We start from the raw sequence: 17,076 nt of genomic DNA, 5'->3' as shown, positions 1-17,076 counted from the left end.
GGGATTTTAAAGTAATTTGTTTAAATAACACGCTGTGGTAACTGTTCAGACCTATATTTACATATGTCTTTGGTTAAAGATCTTGAAAAGAGGGAGAAAATCGGTCTAAAGTTGTAAACATCAGTCGAAGGTGGTCAAGCTTTTGGGTACTTACAGAAAATGTCAAGATTCCTTTGATTTACAGTAGTTCAGCAACGCCTCATTCACACACTGTAATGTAAAATTGTCTTACACCATAAATTTTATTAATATTTCACCCATTTTGCAGAATATGCCAAGATTATGTCATTAAATTATTGTAATTCAGCCATGGCCTAGTCACACACTGCAATGTCAAACTGCCTTACCGTATAAATCTCTGTCCCCGTTAACTGAATGGTCAGTGTGACGGATTGTCAGTCCTCTGGGCCTGGGTTCGATTCTTGGCTGGGTCGGGGAATTTCCTCCGCCCAGGGACTGGGTGTTGTGCTGTCCTCATCATCATCCTATCATCCTCATCGACTGCAGGTCGCAAAAGTGGCGTCAAATTGAAAGATCAGCACCCGGCGAACGGTCTTCCCGACAGGGGGCCCTAGCCATACGATTAAATTAAAAAAAACGTTATAGATTATGGTAATATTATCGCCATTTTTAAGTAGGATCACTCTGCTGTTGGTGATTCCTTCACTACGGTGCCCAGCCCATGAATGATAAAACTGACTCAACTGGACTAGTAATAACAGGTCTAAGGGAAGGATGGCAAGGGTTTCCTAACATTTTAATGTCTTCTTATTGGTCCAGATCATTGGGGGAGGGGAAGGGGAAGGAGGCGGGGGAGGATGATGACTCTGTCTTCTGTCCCAGAACTCTCAAAGAGGGTGAGCCGTCTTCATTTTCCCACCATTCCTATGCAACACAACTGCCCGACAGGCATGGGCAGCGGAAGGGGGGATACGTGAAAGGAATCAGGTAACATCCTGACATTGAATATACCAGACAAAAGTGGCCCAGATGCGTGGGTGGGATATCATGCTACATCGTGACCTTGAGGTAATATCGTTATCGGTCCTCATTCTCTCATACCTGCACTACTCAAATTGTTGTTAAAAGTGGCTCTGAAGGACTTCCTTTGTCAACTGGCATACGTCTTAGTGCGTTCTGCAGCAGCTGAATTGATGTGGACGATGGTATACATTCCAGTACAGGTGACGCCCAGCGACCTATAAACCCTTGCTCACAGTGCCTTTTTTGGCATATTTAATACGCGTAAAACGAATTACGGAGGAGGCGCATATAGCTGAAGTAAGAAAACCGAACTTGACTGAAACTCGAATAAATGACATTGTGCTTACCATGTCAGTACAGCATTATTATGTCCTTGATACGTCCCTAAATGACTGTGTACGAGTTTTCTGTTTAGGTTACTCAGTCAGGTGCTTCTTTTCAATAATTGTTGTTTGTGTAACACAAGCTTCCAGTTTATATTTAGGTCGATATATTGTGCCCAATTTTTGGCTGTGTCAGAATTTTGCAAAATACCACTCTATACACCATTTTTATTATAAAGAATCTGGTTGTTAACTAATGAATGGTAACTGTAAATACAGTACTACCTTTGTATTTGTTGTTCTTCGTCCCTGAGGAAGCGTGCTCCTTCACGCAGTATGGTTGCGGCATTCATCTTCACTGGAAAGCTTGCTGGCTGTAACAGGAGGAGTCCCTTTAGTATTGAATGTCAAGTAATACATTCCTATTCATGACATGCTTTTGTGGTGATAATAATTTGCATAATACCAGCATTCACTATCAGTAGACTGGATAAAGGTTCAGTTCAGTATTTTTAAAAACACGAGTATCTGAAATAAGTGCAGTGATTTGTGAATCCTTAACATTGTTCTATGACTTGTAGGTTCCGTAGCTCCCATTGAAGCAATACACGGTGTACGTGATTTCTTGTTACAGAGCCCTGTTTTGAAGCTGGGTGGGACCTTCTACTTAGAACTCATCAGATTGCATACTATCCCACAAATAGCTTTTTCCTAATTCTCTGTATCATCTGAGCGCTCATTCTGTGTTGTTAAGCGTAGTGTACATAGATCTCTACGTCAACAGAATTCATTTAAAAGTCATTTAATGCGGCTTCATTAACATCTAAAAGAACAGTAGTCTTGAACAACTGCTTGTTTACTATTCTATGTTGATCGCGACATCCCTCTATACAAGTTAAGCATTAGTAGTAAATTGCTACATACCTTTCTAATCAAGAAGGCTTTTCCCCATAATGCTTTCCCTTTGCTACATTAACTATTTCTGAAAATGTTGACGAATGTCAGTAATTCCCCCTTCTACTGTAAGTTTTGTTCAAACTTATGACCAGTACCACATCACTGAAGTTAACTGTACAAATAATCCATCGAACATAAAATTAAGTAACTTACTAACTTCCCTTCCGATATTCTGTCTAGAATCTTTGTGTCATTACATTAGATGCTCCAATAATTTTAATATCTCGTCTAGCGACGTATTTCAAATGCTTATAATTTCTTACTTTTCCTTCCCAGTTTTCATACTATATAACGTTTCATACAAAAAAGAAAGTAAAATTAATGTTAACCGTTTCACTGATGGGACAGGAAATCATCAGCATCTTTTTAAAAGAACCCTATTGTAATTTACTCTAAGTGATTTAAGCATGGTTGGACGTATAGTTTAACCTCGGTTCTCCCAAACGCTAGTTCAGTGTCTTAACGACTCCACCATTTCGCTCGGTTTTTACGGATGTACTATTTGAGCCTCAAACATGCAGTTGCAGAATCTGCTACGTCAATCCCCACTCAATGCTTGGCACTAGTAGATTGATTTTGCTTGAGGAAACTTTCTTCAACAGTAAAAGCCTGCTGCCTGCTTAAACGATCTGTGTAGTCCTGCTTCCTCGACAACAGAATTGTAACATTTCTTTTGCAGTATCCTCTCTTGTTCTGTATTATACTCTCAGTTCTAATGCTTACTTGAGCGTAGATCGCATATCCGTTGCTCTCGTCATTTTTTTTTTTCTTAGTCTACTTCAGTTGTAAACTAATTTTTTTTTCGTTACCAGTCTTCCGACTGGTTTGATGCAGCCTGCCACGAATCCCTCTCCTATGCCAACGTTTTCATCTCAGAATACCAATTGCAATCTACATCCACAATTATTTGCTGGATGAATTCCAATCTCTGTCTTCCCCTACAGTTCTTACCTTCTACAGCTAACGCTAGTACGATGGAGGTTATTCCGTGATGTCTAAAATGTTGTCGAATCATCCTGTCCCTTTTTCTTTTCAGTGTTTGCCTTGTATTCCTTTCCTAGTCGATTCTGCGGAGAAGCTCCTCATTCTTTATCCTTTCAGGCACCTAATTTTCAACATTCTTTTGTAGCACCGCATCTCAGATGCTTCCATTCTGTAATGTTCCGGGTTTTCCTCTCTCCATGATTCACTGCCTTAGTATACGGTGCTCCAAAAGTGCATTATCATAAATTTCTTTCCCAAATTAAAGCTTGTGTTTGACGCCGATAGGATACTATTGAGCAGGAAAGCCCTCTTTGCCTCTGCTGTTCTGCTTTTTATGTTCTCCTTGGCCATCCGTCATGAGTTATTTTGCTTCCAACGTAGCAGAATTTCTTAAATTCGTCTGCTTTGTGACCACCTACTTTGATATTAAGTGCCACACTCTTCTTATTTCTGCTACTTCTTAATACTTTTCTCTTTCTTCGATTTACTCTAAATCCATGTTCTTTACTCATTAGACTGTTCATTCCGTTCAATGGATCCTGCAATTCTTCTTCACTTTCAATGAGACTAGCAATGACACCAGCGAATATTATCATTTACATCCTTTCACTCTGAATTGCAATCCCTAGGTCTAGGCCTGCCATTCAGGAGGGCTATCTTCTCTGCTCTCTAATCCATGGGGCATCTGTTTCCTTATATTTTTCTTCCTTCCATTAACAGAAATTATCTTCACTTAGTTTTGAGAAACGAGACTACTCTTTCAAAGAGGGTAAATTTTGCTGAACACTGTAAACAATAATAGTCCTCAGCTTGCCTTATTAGAGGCAGAACCCTTCATCTATTACAGCAGCGTTTACTTTTAGTTTCTCCCATGGTTATACCGTATTCCTGAATGAAGCTCTGTACGAGACGCCGATTCATGTACAGCCAACGTTCTGCTGCACTTGTATCATATGCGTCACCCAGATAATGCCGTCATCCGTCGTTGTTGGTCACACACTTCGTGCCGCCTTTGTCATTACTCCTCATCCGTTGTCTTAAGTAAGCCTCCCCCACGGGATATCTCCATTATTCGCCGCCACCCTCGTGTGCGCCATCTTTTGTTTTAGCACTGTAATTTCTCATCTTCCCACCACTCTTCGCATTATCCATCACAAGAAGTCGCTACAACCAGAGAAGAACCGCCGACTATCACGACCAGCTGTCACCTACGAGAACTACATGGTGCTTCTCAGCCTATCCTTTATACGCTCCCTTTCTGCCCACGTATACCACTATTAGAAAGTCGCCCCCACTTCTTTTACCATGAATCTTCACAATTAATAAACTGCTCAGCTGTTTCTTCTTCAGATACTCTAACCTCCGTTGCAGCTCCAGTGTCAACACTACTTAAACAGCGTGCAGCAACATCAGTGCCACCCTCTTTCTATCTATTCTCATCTGCAACTCCGAACTGTTAATTCTACAAGTCTCATTTGCATCATCAGTGCTTTCAGACTCATTCGTACCAAGTGAAAATCTAATAGTCTCTTTGTTAGATAAGAGTGACCATGCCCTGGATGAGAGATTTCGTCACAAGAATGATTTCATTATCCACCTAAAATTCACAAGAAACCTGTCACAAAAGACGCCCCACAAGAGATTCTACATCTACGTATACACTCCGCAAGCCACCCTAGGGTGTGTGGCAGAAGATCACTTCCTTTCCTGTCCCATTCGCAAGTAGAGCGGAAGAAAAAGACTGCCTATACGCCTTTGTACAAGTCCTAATTTTTCTTATCTTCATGATTCGTACGCGAAATTTACGTTTGGCAGGACTAAACTCATTCTGCAGTCAACATCAAAGGCCGGTTCTCTAACTTTTCCCAATGGAGTTACACGAAAAAAACGTCTTCCCTCCAGGGATTCCCATTTGAGTTCACGTAGTATCTCAAGTGTTGACGGAAACCACGGGTAACAAATCCAGCAGCCCGCCTTTGTATTGCTTCCATGTCGTCCTTTAGTCCGCCCTGGTGGGGATCCAAAACACTCGAGCAGTACTCAAGAATTGGCCGTACTAGTGTTCTGTACACAGTCTCCTTTACGGATGAACCACAGCTTCCTCAAATTTTCCCAATAAAGCGAAGTCGACCATTCCCCTTCGCCACTACCGTCCTTAAGCGCTCGTTCCATTTCATATCACTACGCAACGCTATGCAGAGACATTTACTCGACATGACTGTATCAAGGAATATCCTACTATTGCTGTAAAAAAAATTACCTGATCTTTTTTGCATTCTCATTAATATTAACTTACATTTCTCTACATTTAGAGTAAGCTGCCATTCATTACATCAGCCGGAAGTTTTGTCTAAGTATCTGTATCGGAGCCTTATCCGAAGTTAAAAAAAGAAGAAAAAAGAATCCTGATATTTCTAAATCTTTGGTATCTCCCCGAAAAATCTTACAACCTTTCAATAGTCCCTGGACTTAGAGCGCTAGGAAAGTATTATCTATTGTTCATTAGTGTATGAAGAATAAATTACTAATATGTGTGTATTATTTGTGCATGTGAATTTTTAGGTCTCCTACAGATGTGAGCACACGTTTTTGTCATTACTGTTACTGTTACTTTAACCAACGTTAACTTTATGTACAAAATAACTGACATCTTTTTTCAGTCACGACTGTGTCAGTCAAGAGCCTGCAGAGCCTAAATATCTGTGTCACTTATATCTACATCTACATCTACGTCGATACTCCGCAAGCCACCTGACGGTGTGTGGCGGAGGTACCTTAAGTCTTCTATCGGTTCTCCCTTCTATTCCAGTCTCGTATTGTTCGTGGGAAGAAAGATTGTCGGTATGCCTCTGCGTGGGCTCTAATCTCTCTGAGTTTATCCTTTTATCCTCATGGTCTCTTCGCGAGATATACGTAGGGGGGGGGGGGGGGGGCAATATACCGCTTGACACCTCAGTGAAGGTATGTTCTCGAAACTTCGACGAAAGCCCCTACTGAGCTACTGAGCGTCTCTCTTGCAGAGTTTTCCACTGGAGTTTATCTATCATCTCCGTAACGCTTTCGCCGTTACTAAATGATCCTGTAACGAAACGCGCTGCTCGCCATTGGATCTTCTCTACCTCCTCTATCAACCCTATCTGGTAGGGATTCTTCCAATGAATCTCGGTCTGGCATCTGCTTTACCGACGATTAATTTCATATGGTCATTCCATTTTAAATCACTCCTAATGCCTACTCCCAGATAGTTTATGGAATTAACTGCTTCCAGTTGCTGACCTGCTATATTGTACCTAAATGGTAAAGGATCTTTCTGCCTATGTATTCGCAGGACATTACACTTGTCTACATTGAGATTCAATTGCCATTCTCTGCACCATGCGTCAATTCGTTGCAGATCCTCCTGCATTTCAGTACACTTTTCCATTGTTACAACCTCTCGATATACTACACCATCATCCGCAAAAAGCCTCAGTGAACTTCCGACGTTATTCACAAGGTCATTTATATACATTGTGAATAGCAACGGTCCCACGACACTCACCTGCGGCACACCTGAAATCACTCTTACTTCGGAAGACTTTTCTCCATTGATAATGACATGCTGCGTTCTGTTATCTAGGAACTCTTCAATCCAATCACACAATTGGTCTGATAGTCCATATGCTCTTACTTTGTTCATTAAACGACTGTGGGGACCTGTATCAAACGCCTTGCGGAAGTCAAGAAACACGGCATCTACCTGGGAACCCGTGTCTATGGCCCTCTAAGTCTCGTGGACGAAAAGCGCGAGCTGGGTTTCACACGATCGTCTTTTCCGAAACCCCTCGCTGATTCCTACAGCGTAGATTTCTAGTCTCCAGAAAAGTCATTATACTCGAACATAATACATGTTTCAAAATTCTACAACTGATTGACGTTAGAATCCATTTCAGGCAACAGCACCCGATCAAGGTCTGACATCTCGCATTTCATCGCGCTAGAGTAACTATTTGGAGTGAAGACAATTTACAAAATTTCGCCATACTTTCCGACGCATTAAGAGATAACTGTAATCCCCACACGGACTGCAGTTTCAGTGCAAATAGGGTGACTACCGTGAAAAAAGTGCTAATATTCGTAGTGGGAATGTTATAACCTCACTAATAAATAAAACCGTTGTAGTATGTTTCTGCCTACGAGTACATAGTAGCAATGGACATATCGTCGCACGTTAGCAAATGCCCGTTTTACATGAACGACTTTCTCGCCATTATCGACTATTCGTTGTGAGGGCGCGCAAGTGTTTGCATGTAAATCAGGAGCCAAACACGGCCATAGTGACGTCAAAGATCAACTGACTGTGGTGAGCGTGGAGTTCTAAATTCTTGAGTATGTTGGAGACTATGCATGTGCAGAGACAAGGGATTGTGGCATCGTCTGCGAACGTCGGAAGTGAATCAATTCTCGCTCAGATCACTGCTGATATGGTAAGGCGTTTTGTACTTTTGTGTCTTCTTAATGCTTACATGTCTTCTTAATCTTTATTTTGTTGTTTGTTTTGTTTTCACATTCGAAAGATGACACATAGAAATGGTATAATGCATGGACGGAGAAAAATCTTACAGTATTCTCAAATAAGAACGAAAACACATACAACATTTTTAATGAATATTGTTTCAACAGTGAAACAGTCAGATCTATTGAACGAGAGAAATAATTTACGATGTTTTTTAACATTTAGAAACAACACAAGAAAAAAATGATAGTGTGAAAGGATGCTATTTACTGACTTCTAAGTATCATTTGATGTCTTTGTAAATATAATTTTCTAAAGCAAATAAATGCATATGTTTTGAAATGTTGGAACTGTGCTTTTCCTATTTTTTCAGTTCTCGGTTTACCATACAATCTTTGTCGAGATGAACCACTACGAATTTTTCTTTGCAAAGGTTTTGAATGACGTCAGCCGCATTTGGGCATTGAAATGTATCAGTGGTAACAGGTGAAACTCTGTGCCGGACCAGGGCTCGTACCCGGATATCCTAATAAACGCGGATAGTCGCCTGAACCGCCGCGGTCATCCGCTCACGCTTTCCATCCGACCCAAATTTCCAGCCTGTCACGCATCACTAGCGTAGCGTCACCTAGCCGTGAAACCCACACTCACCATTTCTAATTCCTGCAAGTGATCGGGCTTCGAGTGTGTGACAGGCCGGGAATTTGGGTCGGATGGAAAGCGTTCCCGGGTGAACATGGATATTATTAGGATATCCGGGTTCGAGCCCTGGTCCGGCACAGAGTTTCACCTGTTACCACTGATACATTTCAATGCCCAAATGCGGCTGACGTCATTCAAAACCTTTGCAAAGAAAAATTAGATTGCATGTTATTGATATACCACACACCCCCAAAAAATACCTTATTCATATTTGGTGCATTGTGCTGACACCTATTGCCAGGTACTCTGCATCAGCGACCTCAGTAGTCATCAGACATCGTGAGAGAGCAGAATGGGGGGATCCGCGGAACTCACAGGCTTCGAAAGTGGTCAGGTGATTAGGTGTCACTTGTGTCATATGTCTGCACTCGAGATTTCCACACTCCTAAACATCCCTAGGTCCACTGTTTCTGATGTGATAGTGAAGTGGAAACATGAAGGGACACGTACAGCACAAAAGCGTACAGGCCGACCTCGTCTGTTGACTGACAGAGACCGCCGACAATTGAAGAGGGTCGTAATGTGTAATAGGCAGACATCTATTCAGACCATCACACAGGAATTCCAGACTGCATCAGGATTCACTACAAGTACTATGACAATTAGACGGGAGGTGACAAAACTTGGATTTCATGGTCGAGCGGCTGCTCATAAGCCACACATCACGCCAGTAAACGCCAAACGAGGACTCGCTTGTTGTAAGGAGCGTAAACATTGGACGACTGAACAGTGGAAAAACATTGTGTGGAGTGACGAATCACGGTACATAATGTGGCGATCCGATGGCAAGGTGTGGGTATGGCGAATGCCCGGTGAATGTCATTTGCCAGCGTATGTAGTGCCAACAGCAAAAACCCGAGGCCGTGGTAAATCCGAGGCCGTGGTGTTATGGTGTGGTCGTGTTTTTCATGGAGGGGGCTTGCACCCCTTGTTGTTTTGCGTGGCACTATCACACCACATGCCTACAGTGATGTTTTAAGAGTCTTCTTGCTTCCCACTGTTGAAGAGCAATTCGGGGATGGCGATTACATCTTTCAACACGATCGAGCACCTGTTCATAATACACGACATGTGGCGGAGTAGTTACACGACAGTAACATCCCTGTGATGGACCAGCCTGCACACAGTCCAACGTGAATCCTATAGAACACCTCTGGAATGTTTTGGAACGCCGACTTCGTGCCAGGCCTCACCGACCGACATCGATACCTCACCTCAGTGCAGCACTCTGTGAAGAATGGGCTGCCATTCCCCAAGAAACCTTCCAGCACCTGACTGAACGTATGCCTGTGAGAGTGGAAGCTATCATCAAGGCTAAGGGTGGGCCAACACGATACTGAATTCCAGCATTACCGATGGAGGGTGCCACGAACTTTTAAGCCATTTTCAGCCAGGTGTCCGAATACTTTTGATCGCACAGTGTGTGTGTGTGTGTGTGTGTGTGTGTATCAATAAGGTGTAACTACAAAAGATCCATTCTTTCAGTGGGGATACCTCGAAGCTTTCGAATGTCAAACTGCGGAGGAGACAGCTCCCACAACACTCATAATTTTGTCACTGACTTGCAAACAGAAGTGACCACTCGTGACAGGTCGACTGCAAGTAAAAAGTCAGTCAGTATCAAACTAGGTCATTCGACTGTTAGCGATATACAAGGTGAAAAAAATGCTGCAATTGGCGGACGGCATGCGGTTCCTCATTCCACTTCAAGATAAAAATGTATGTGGCAAACCTTAGTCCCACCAAAGTAATTAGTAGAAATGCAATTTAAAAAAAAAAAAGGCTTGGAAGCACTGTACCTGCGTGCAGTGTTGTCAAGAACATGAACGTCTTATGGATGTAAACGACCAGATTGTTTCGTCCGTGACACTAATGAAGCCAATAGAAAATAATAGTGGACACTAATATCGTCGGTATCCAGTGGTATAGAAAAAACATAGGGGGCAGGCTACACTACATTGGAAAATATACTATGCACATTATATTCTATCGCTTGAGCCTTGTCCCGCAGTTACGCAGGGTCAGCCATCGTTCATCGGATTTGGCATGTTAATGTTTAAGGGGTGGCCAGATGCCCTTCCTGCCACCACCCAATACCCCCTGGGACGAAATTAGTGTACCGCAACTGTTTGCGTCGAGTGTAATCCATGGAACAGTGTGAATGTGTTCTGATGTCTGTGAGCCATGGAACTGAGGCGGAACATGGGGAACAGCCCGGCATTCATCTAGCGGGATGTGGAAAACCGCCTAAAAACCACATCCAGGCTGGCTGGCAGATCGGCCCTCGTCGTTAACCCGCCGCGTGGATTCGATCCGGATCCGGCGCGCCTACCCGAGTCCAGGAAGCAGGACGTTAGCACTCTTGGCTACCCTGGTGGGTGGTGTCTGTTCTTTCAGACATGTCCAAAAGAACAGGCACCGTTTGATCCGGCAGCAGTTATGAATTAAGACACAAAGGGATTACAGAGATTGGCTGCGAGTAAACATTGATGGAAATCAATGGGGAAAGTTGAAAATTTGTACCTCAATGGGATCTGAAGTCAAGCAAGTGCGTGGAATACCGTAGAACGCCTCCTGTCAGACACAAATTTTCAACTTATTAGCACACTACTAATGTAGTGCTCCTTGTCCGTTACCTTCATACTCATGGCATTTCGCTGATTTCCGTAAGAGATCGAGCCTGCTGCGCATCTGCACTGAAGAGATCATTGGCCATAATGAGGATAGTAACGAGGATTAGTAGTGAGTGGTCAAGTTGAGATTATGGATCTGGCGGGAGGCGTTCTAAGGTAGTCGATGCAGTTTCAACGACCTCTGTGAACGAATGACTCAGTGTCAGTAAGCTGGAGACCTGGGTTCAAATCCCGGTCCAGCACAAATTTTCATCTTTCTTTATTGATTTCAATCAGTACTCACCCGTGGCCAATGTGAGAAATTCCTTTGTGTCCACTGTGCACGATAGTTCCGGTCTGTACATTTGACATCCATTCTTATCTTCATAGAGCCATTACGTACACGTATGAGCAACACTCAGTTTAGAGAAGACGTTCATAGGAACCACCTCGAATTTGCAAACACTTTACTACCCGCTGAATCATACTTTGCTGGACACTATGCAACACATATGCACCCGACATTCTCAAAGCAGCATGTATGTGAGCAATTAGATCGTGTACATCTGTGGGAAGTTAAAAAATAAAAAGGAACCTGACGACAATTCGACCCATAACTCCATGGGCGATAGGGGGTTGATGTCCCTGTAGTGTACTCAGTGATCTACGATGGCTGGTACGGTACTGAGGAGTGGGCACGTTCGTCTGTACATTCTGCTGCATGATGTGGCAGTGTTGCTATCTTCACATTTTCGTGCAAGTGTTTTCAAAATGCACTCGATCTGATTTCGCTGGGCAAACTTTAGTCTTGAATTTGGATGAGGAATCGCATGCCGACATCCAAATGCTGCATTTTTTCTTCACCCTGTAGAAACCCCTGTAAGTCAACAGGCCGAGATTCTTGTTCAGCTGAACAGTTTTTAAGTTCTGCCTGTCCGTCCTTGACAGACTGCGAGACGAGTCCAGTAGGCCCGGCGAGCGGCCAGACCGTGCAGACGTGACCTTGTCGGTGGGCGGCGGGCGCCTGGCGGGCTGCCGCGGCCGCAGCTGCTCGACGCGCTCCTGCTGCAGCTGCTGCAGCCGGCGCCAGTAGCGCTCCGACTTGGCGGCGCCGGTGGCGGCGCAGCGGAAGGCGCCGGCCCGCGCCTGCTCCAGCAGCTGCTGCGCCGCCTGCCGGTTCGCCGCGCGCCGGTCCGCCAGCAGCTGCGGCTCCCGCGGGGGGTTCCACGTGGACGCGGGCACCGGCCCCGCAGTCACTTGCTTCGCCTCCTGCGAGCACAGCCGACCGTCAGTCGCTTCATAGATCTGCATTACGCACTTGCTTTTATTCATTTATTTTACCTGTGCGAGCGAACACCTAGTAAATGATTTAATTTGACACTAACAAGTAAACCTCCCCAAGGAGAAAACTGAGTTTAATATCTCTGAATGAATAGCGCTGAAACGTTAACATACACTACTGGCCATTAAAATTGCTACTCTAAGGAGAAAGGCAGATGATAAACTGGTATTCATTGGACAAATATATTATACTATAACTGACATCCGTTACATTTTCATGCAATTTGTGTGCATAGATCCTGAGAAATCAGTACCCAGAACAATCACCTCCGGCCGTAATAACGGCCTTGATACGCCTGGGCATTGAGTCAGAGCTTGGATGGCGTGCACAGGTACAGCTGCCCATGCAGCTTCAACACGATACCACAGTTCAGACGTTTTCAATTGGTGAGAGATCTGGAGAATGTGCTGGCCAGGGCAGTAGTCGAACATTTTCTGTATCCAGAAAGGTCCGTACAGGACCTGCAACATGCGGTCGTGCATTATCCTGCTGAAATGTAGTGTTTCGCAGGGATCGAATGAAGGGTAGAGTCACGGGTGGTAACACATCTGAAATATAATGTCCACTGTTGAATGTACCGTCAATGCGAACAAGAGGTACCCGAGACGTGTAACCAATGGCACCCCATACCATCACGACGGGTGATACGCCAGTATGGCGATGACGAATACGCGCTTCCAATGTGCGTTCACCGCGATGTCGCCAAACACGGATGCGACCATCATGATGCTGTAAACAGAACCTGGATTCATCCGAAAAAATGACGTTTGACTAGACCATCGCAGGCGCTCCTGTCTGTGATGCAGCGTCAAGGATAACCGCAGCCTCTGTAATGGTGCAAAACCGCGTCACCCTGCGACGTCACCATCGGGCTTAGTGACGCTTCAAACAGCAAGGCGTCGACAAACGCGAGGAAAATGCCACAGCTCAAAAGTTCATGTCATCTGTAAGGGGGGTTAATGATGTCACATTGGGACCAAATTACACGAAAATTCTGCCTAATGCCACCGTGGACGTGTCACACAATGGGACGGTCGCCGCAGCACCTCTTACCCACATTTCACCCCTTTTTGTGCCGTCTCTACGATGGAAGCCAGAAGCGCGACACTCAGCGTTGAAATCACGCGCTTTTATTACGGGTACCCAATGGAAACATTTAGGACACACCGCCGCTGAGAATCGACATGAAAACGCCTCAGGGAATGGCATAAAGTCCGTCAGTGGATCAACCCCGTCCCTTGGGACGTTGATTCTCGCACATCTCACTGTCGAAAATGACAGTTGACAGTGCGATGAGCAACAGGACGAAGTTCTTGACAACTTTCGACACTGCTGCCATCCCCTGGGAGTTTCAACCTTGCTCTGAAGACAACGTGGTGCAGCGACCTCTATGAACGTGATCGGGACCCTTTGGAGTAGCTGCTGGTAAAACATTCGGCATGTGAGATCGTAGTCCAAGAAACTCTTCTGTTCCTGACGTTTGGTTCAGGAGTCGGCAAGACTCAGCGGAGGAGCGCCTCTGACGATGTCCAACTATGTCATCCAGTCGTGAAAGCCTTCATTCCATGGCTCTTTGGAGAGTTGAGTACCCGCAATGTTTGATCTGCTATACGGGGTGTAACTACTAAGTACCGTTCAAAACCGTTCGACGAAATTTCAACGTGTTCCAAAGTAGCAAAGGGATTTTCTATTTTTTCAGCGCTTGTATTTCGCGCTCCCCTGTAGCGTGATGATGCGGAACGGGCACATTATCATGTGCGTGAACCAAACGGAAAAGACGCCCCAGTTTGTCAACACCCTCGGTGCCATCCAAGCGCCTTTGTTGAGCGTTTTAAAAATGTAACTGTCGAAAACTCCGATACCAATTTAGTCTCGCGGCTGCTGTAGCGCCCGACGGGGTATTGCAGTGGTTGCCTAACTCTCAGGGGGCAGTGCAGCCACGAAGCTGTGTCGAAGTTTCTGAAAGGTCCATTTTTAACGTGCCCAATAAAGGTTCGTGGTTGGCACTGAGGCTGTTGCCGAACTGGGTGCCTTAGAGAGACCCTTTGCCATTTTATTCATCACATGTTGATGTAGCCCTCCTCCCCCCCCTCCCCCTTGTGATCTCGTCACAGTAGAGAGCGAAACAGGAGCCCTGAAAAAGCATAGAACCCCTTTAACACAGTGGATCACGTACAAATTTCGTCTAATAGTGGCTCTACTCTGTATAGCAGAGCGAAAACTGCGGTCGCACTACACTCCGAAGAGGTTAGATCACATACAATGAGGTTGCGACCCCACGATGTCCTTACAATAGCGTTGAAATGCACTGGGTTGGCAGCAGTGTTGAACATTGTCAAGAACATCGACTGTTGCTCACCGGACTGCAAACTGTCGTTTTAGGCACCGAAATGTGAGCGAATCAACGCCCCAAGGGAAGCGTTGGTTCCATCGACGTACTTTATGCCATCCCCTGACCCTGAGGCCTTTTCGTGTCGATTCTGAGAGGGCGGTGTTTCTGGAATGTTTCCCTCGGCCACCCATAATAAGAACCGCGTGATTTCAACGCTGGCTGTCGCGCTCCTGGCTTCCATAGCAGAAGCGGCACAAAAAGAGGTGAAATATGGGTAAAAGGGGGTGTGACGACCGTCCCATTTAGTGACTCATCCAAGGTGGCATTAGGCAAAATTTTCGTGTAATTTGGTCCCAAGGTGACATCATTAACCCCCCTTACGGATGACATGAACCTCTGAGCTGTGGCATTTTCCAAGCGTTTGTCGACGCCTTGCTGTTTGAAGCGTCACTAAGCCCGAGGATGACGTCGCAGGGTGACGCGGTTTTGTACCATTACAGAGGAAGGTTCTAGGCATCTTTGAGGTACATCTTTAATTTATGCGCCGAATGGAAAACAATTACGGGATTTCGAAAAAGAGATCCTTTAATAATATTGCGCAGTGCAGAAACTACGTCCAAGAGTTGCTTTATAAAGAGAGCTGGCTGTCCAAGGGAACACAATTGGACTCCATATCTGCATCCGCATCTACCTACAGGCTCTGCTTTTCACCATATGGTGCACGGCAGAGGGTTCCTTGTGTCACTGTGAATCATCCCCTTTTCTGTTCCCCTCACAAATGCATGGAAGTGAGAAACGACTGTCTACATGCACCTGTACGGCCTCTGACTTCTCTTATGTTGTCTTCGCGGTCCTTACGTGAACTGTACGTTGGTGACAGTAGAATTGTTTTGCAGTATCTCGTAAATGACATTTTTCTAAAATTTCTGACTAGGAAATCGGAAAAGAAAGTCTCCTTTCCTACAGGGATTCCCATTCAATTTCACGGAACATTTCTGCGACACTCGCGTGCTGATACACCTTCCAGTAAGAAGTCACTCAACACGCCACTGAATTGCTTTGATGTCTTCCTTTAAACCGAAATGATGGGGATACCGACTACTCGAGCAGTGGTCAAGAGTGGGCCGACAAGCTTTTTTAGCGAGGTCTTCTTTACAGATGAGGTATACTTTCCAAGAATTCTCTTAATAAAACGAAGTCGATCATTCTTACTCCCTATAATGAACCTTACATTATCATTCCACTTCATGTCACCTTGCAACGCTACTCCCAGATACATAGTAACAGTTGCTGAACTATACGAAATAAAATCGTCGTAACTTCTGAACGGTTTGCGTGAAGACGTTCAAACTGCACGGTTGGTCGCGGGGCATGATGAGAATTTATATGCGTAGTATGGTTTGGTTTGGCGACGAACCCCACTTTCATTGCGGTGGGTTTGTCAATAAATAAAACTGGCGCATGTGGGGACTGAGAATCCGCATTTCGCGATCGAGAAGCCTCGGGTGACTGTGTGGTTTGCAATGTCCAATCACGGAATAATCGGTGCGATATTCTTTGATGGCACGGTGAGTACCGAACGGTACATGATTTTGGAAGGTCATCTCATCCCCATTATCCAAAGTGACCCTAATTTCGACAAGAAGTGGTTCGCGCAAGATGGAGCTCGACCCTATCGAAGGAGGAGAGTGTTTGATGTCCTGGAGGAACACTGTTGAGACGGCATTCTGACTCTGGTACTCAGAGGCCACTGGCATGGACCTCGATTGGCCGCCATATTCTCCGGATATGAACACACATACGACTCCTTTTTTGCCGCTATATTAAAGACAAGGTGTACAGCAATAACCCCAAAACCATTGCTGAGATGAAAACAGCCAATCAGGATGTCATCGACAGCTTCGACGTTCCAACACTTCAGCGGGTCAGGCAGAATTCTGGTATTCGTCTGCGCCAAATCATCGTCAATGATGGCAGGCATGTCGAACATGTTATAACCTAAATCCAAATATCCGTAGTGACGTTTACATATTGAATAAAGTGTGTGCACGCCGTAGTTTGTAACTAATTTACGTTTTTTTATGTAGTTCAATAATTGTCACTCAGTATAAGCATAGAGTGAGAAGAGACTAAGTAAATTATAAAGTCAGTTACACCAAAAGGACATCTCAAAGAGAGCATTTTATATGACAAAATATTCTAGAATTCCTCCCTTTCTGTCTGATGCTACCTTTCCCATGTAGCCTTTATATAAGAGGAAATTACAGGAAGTTCTGAAGTGAGAACTCACTGCCATCCTTACAGATCGCTGGGATTTGCTTGAAAAGAACCTGGACCTCTGCAGC

At 44.7% G+C, this 17,076-nt stretch overlaps 1 protein-coding gene across 1 annotated transcript in view; it reads right to left on the bottom strand.

Moving 5' to 3' along the window:
* Positions 1 to 12,368, bottom strand: part of LOC126260445 (cilia- and flagella-associated protein 99-like) — an 88,864-nt gene extending 76,496 nt beyond the window's left edge. The window contains exons 1-2 of the mRNA XM_049957774.1: positions 11,922 to 12,368; positions 1,593 to 1,681 (exon numbers count right to left, since the gene is read on the bottom strand). Coding sequence (XP_049813731.1) covers positions 1,593 to 1,681; positions 11,922 to 12,368 — 536 coding nt within the window. The remainder of the gene's footprint in view (positions 1 to 1,592; positions 1,682 to 11,921) is intronic.
* Positions 12,369 to 17,076: the final 4,708 nt, after the last annotated feature.

Source organism: Schistocerca nitens, chromosome 5, assembly GCF_023898315.1.
Source record: "Schistocerca nitens isolate TAMUIC-IGC-003100 chromosome 5, iqSchNite1.1, whole genome shotgun sequence".
Lineage (NCBI taxonomy): Eukaryota > Metazoa > Arthropoda > Insecta > Orthoptera > Acrididae > Schistocerca > Schistocerca nitens.
This window is presented reverse-complemented; position numbering and strand designations above follow the sequence as displayed.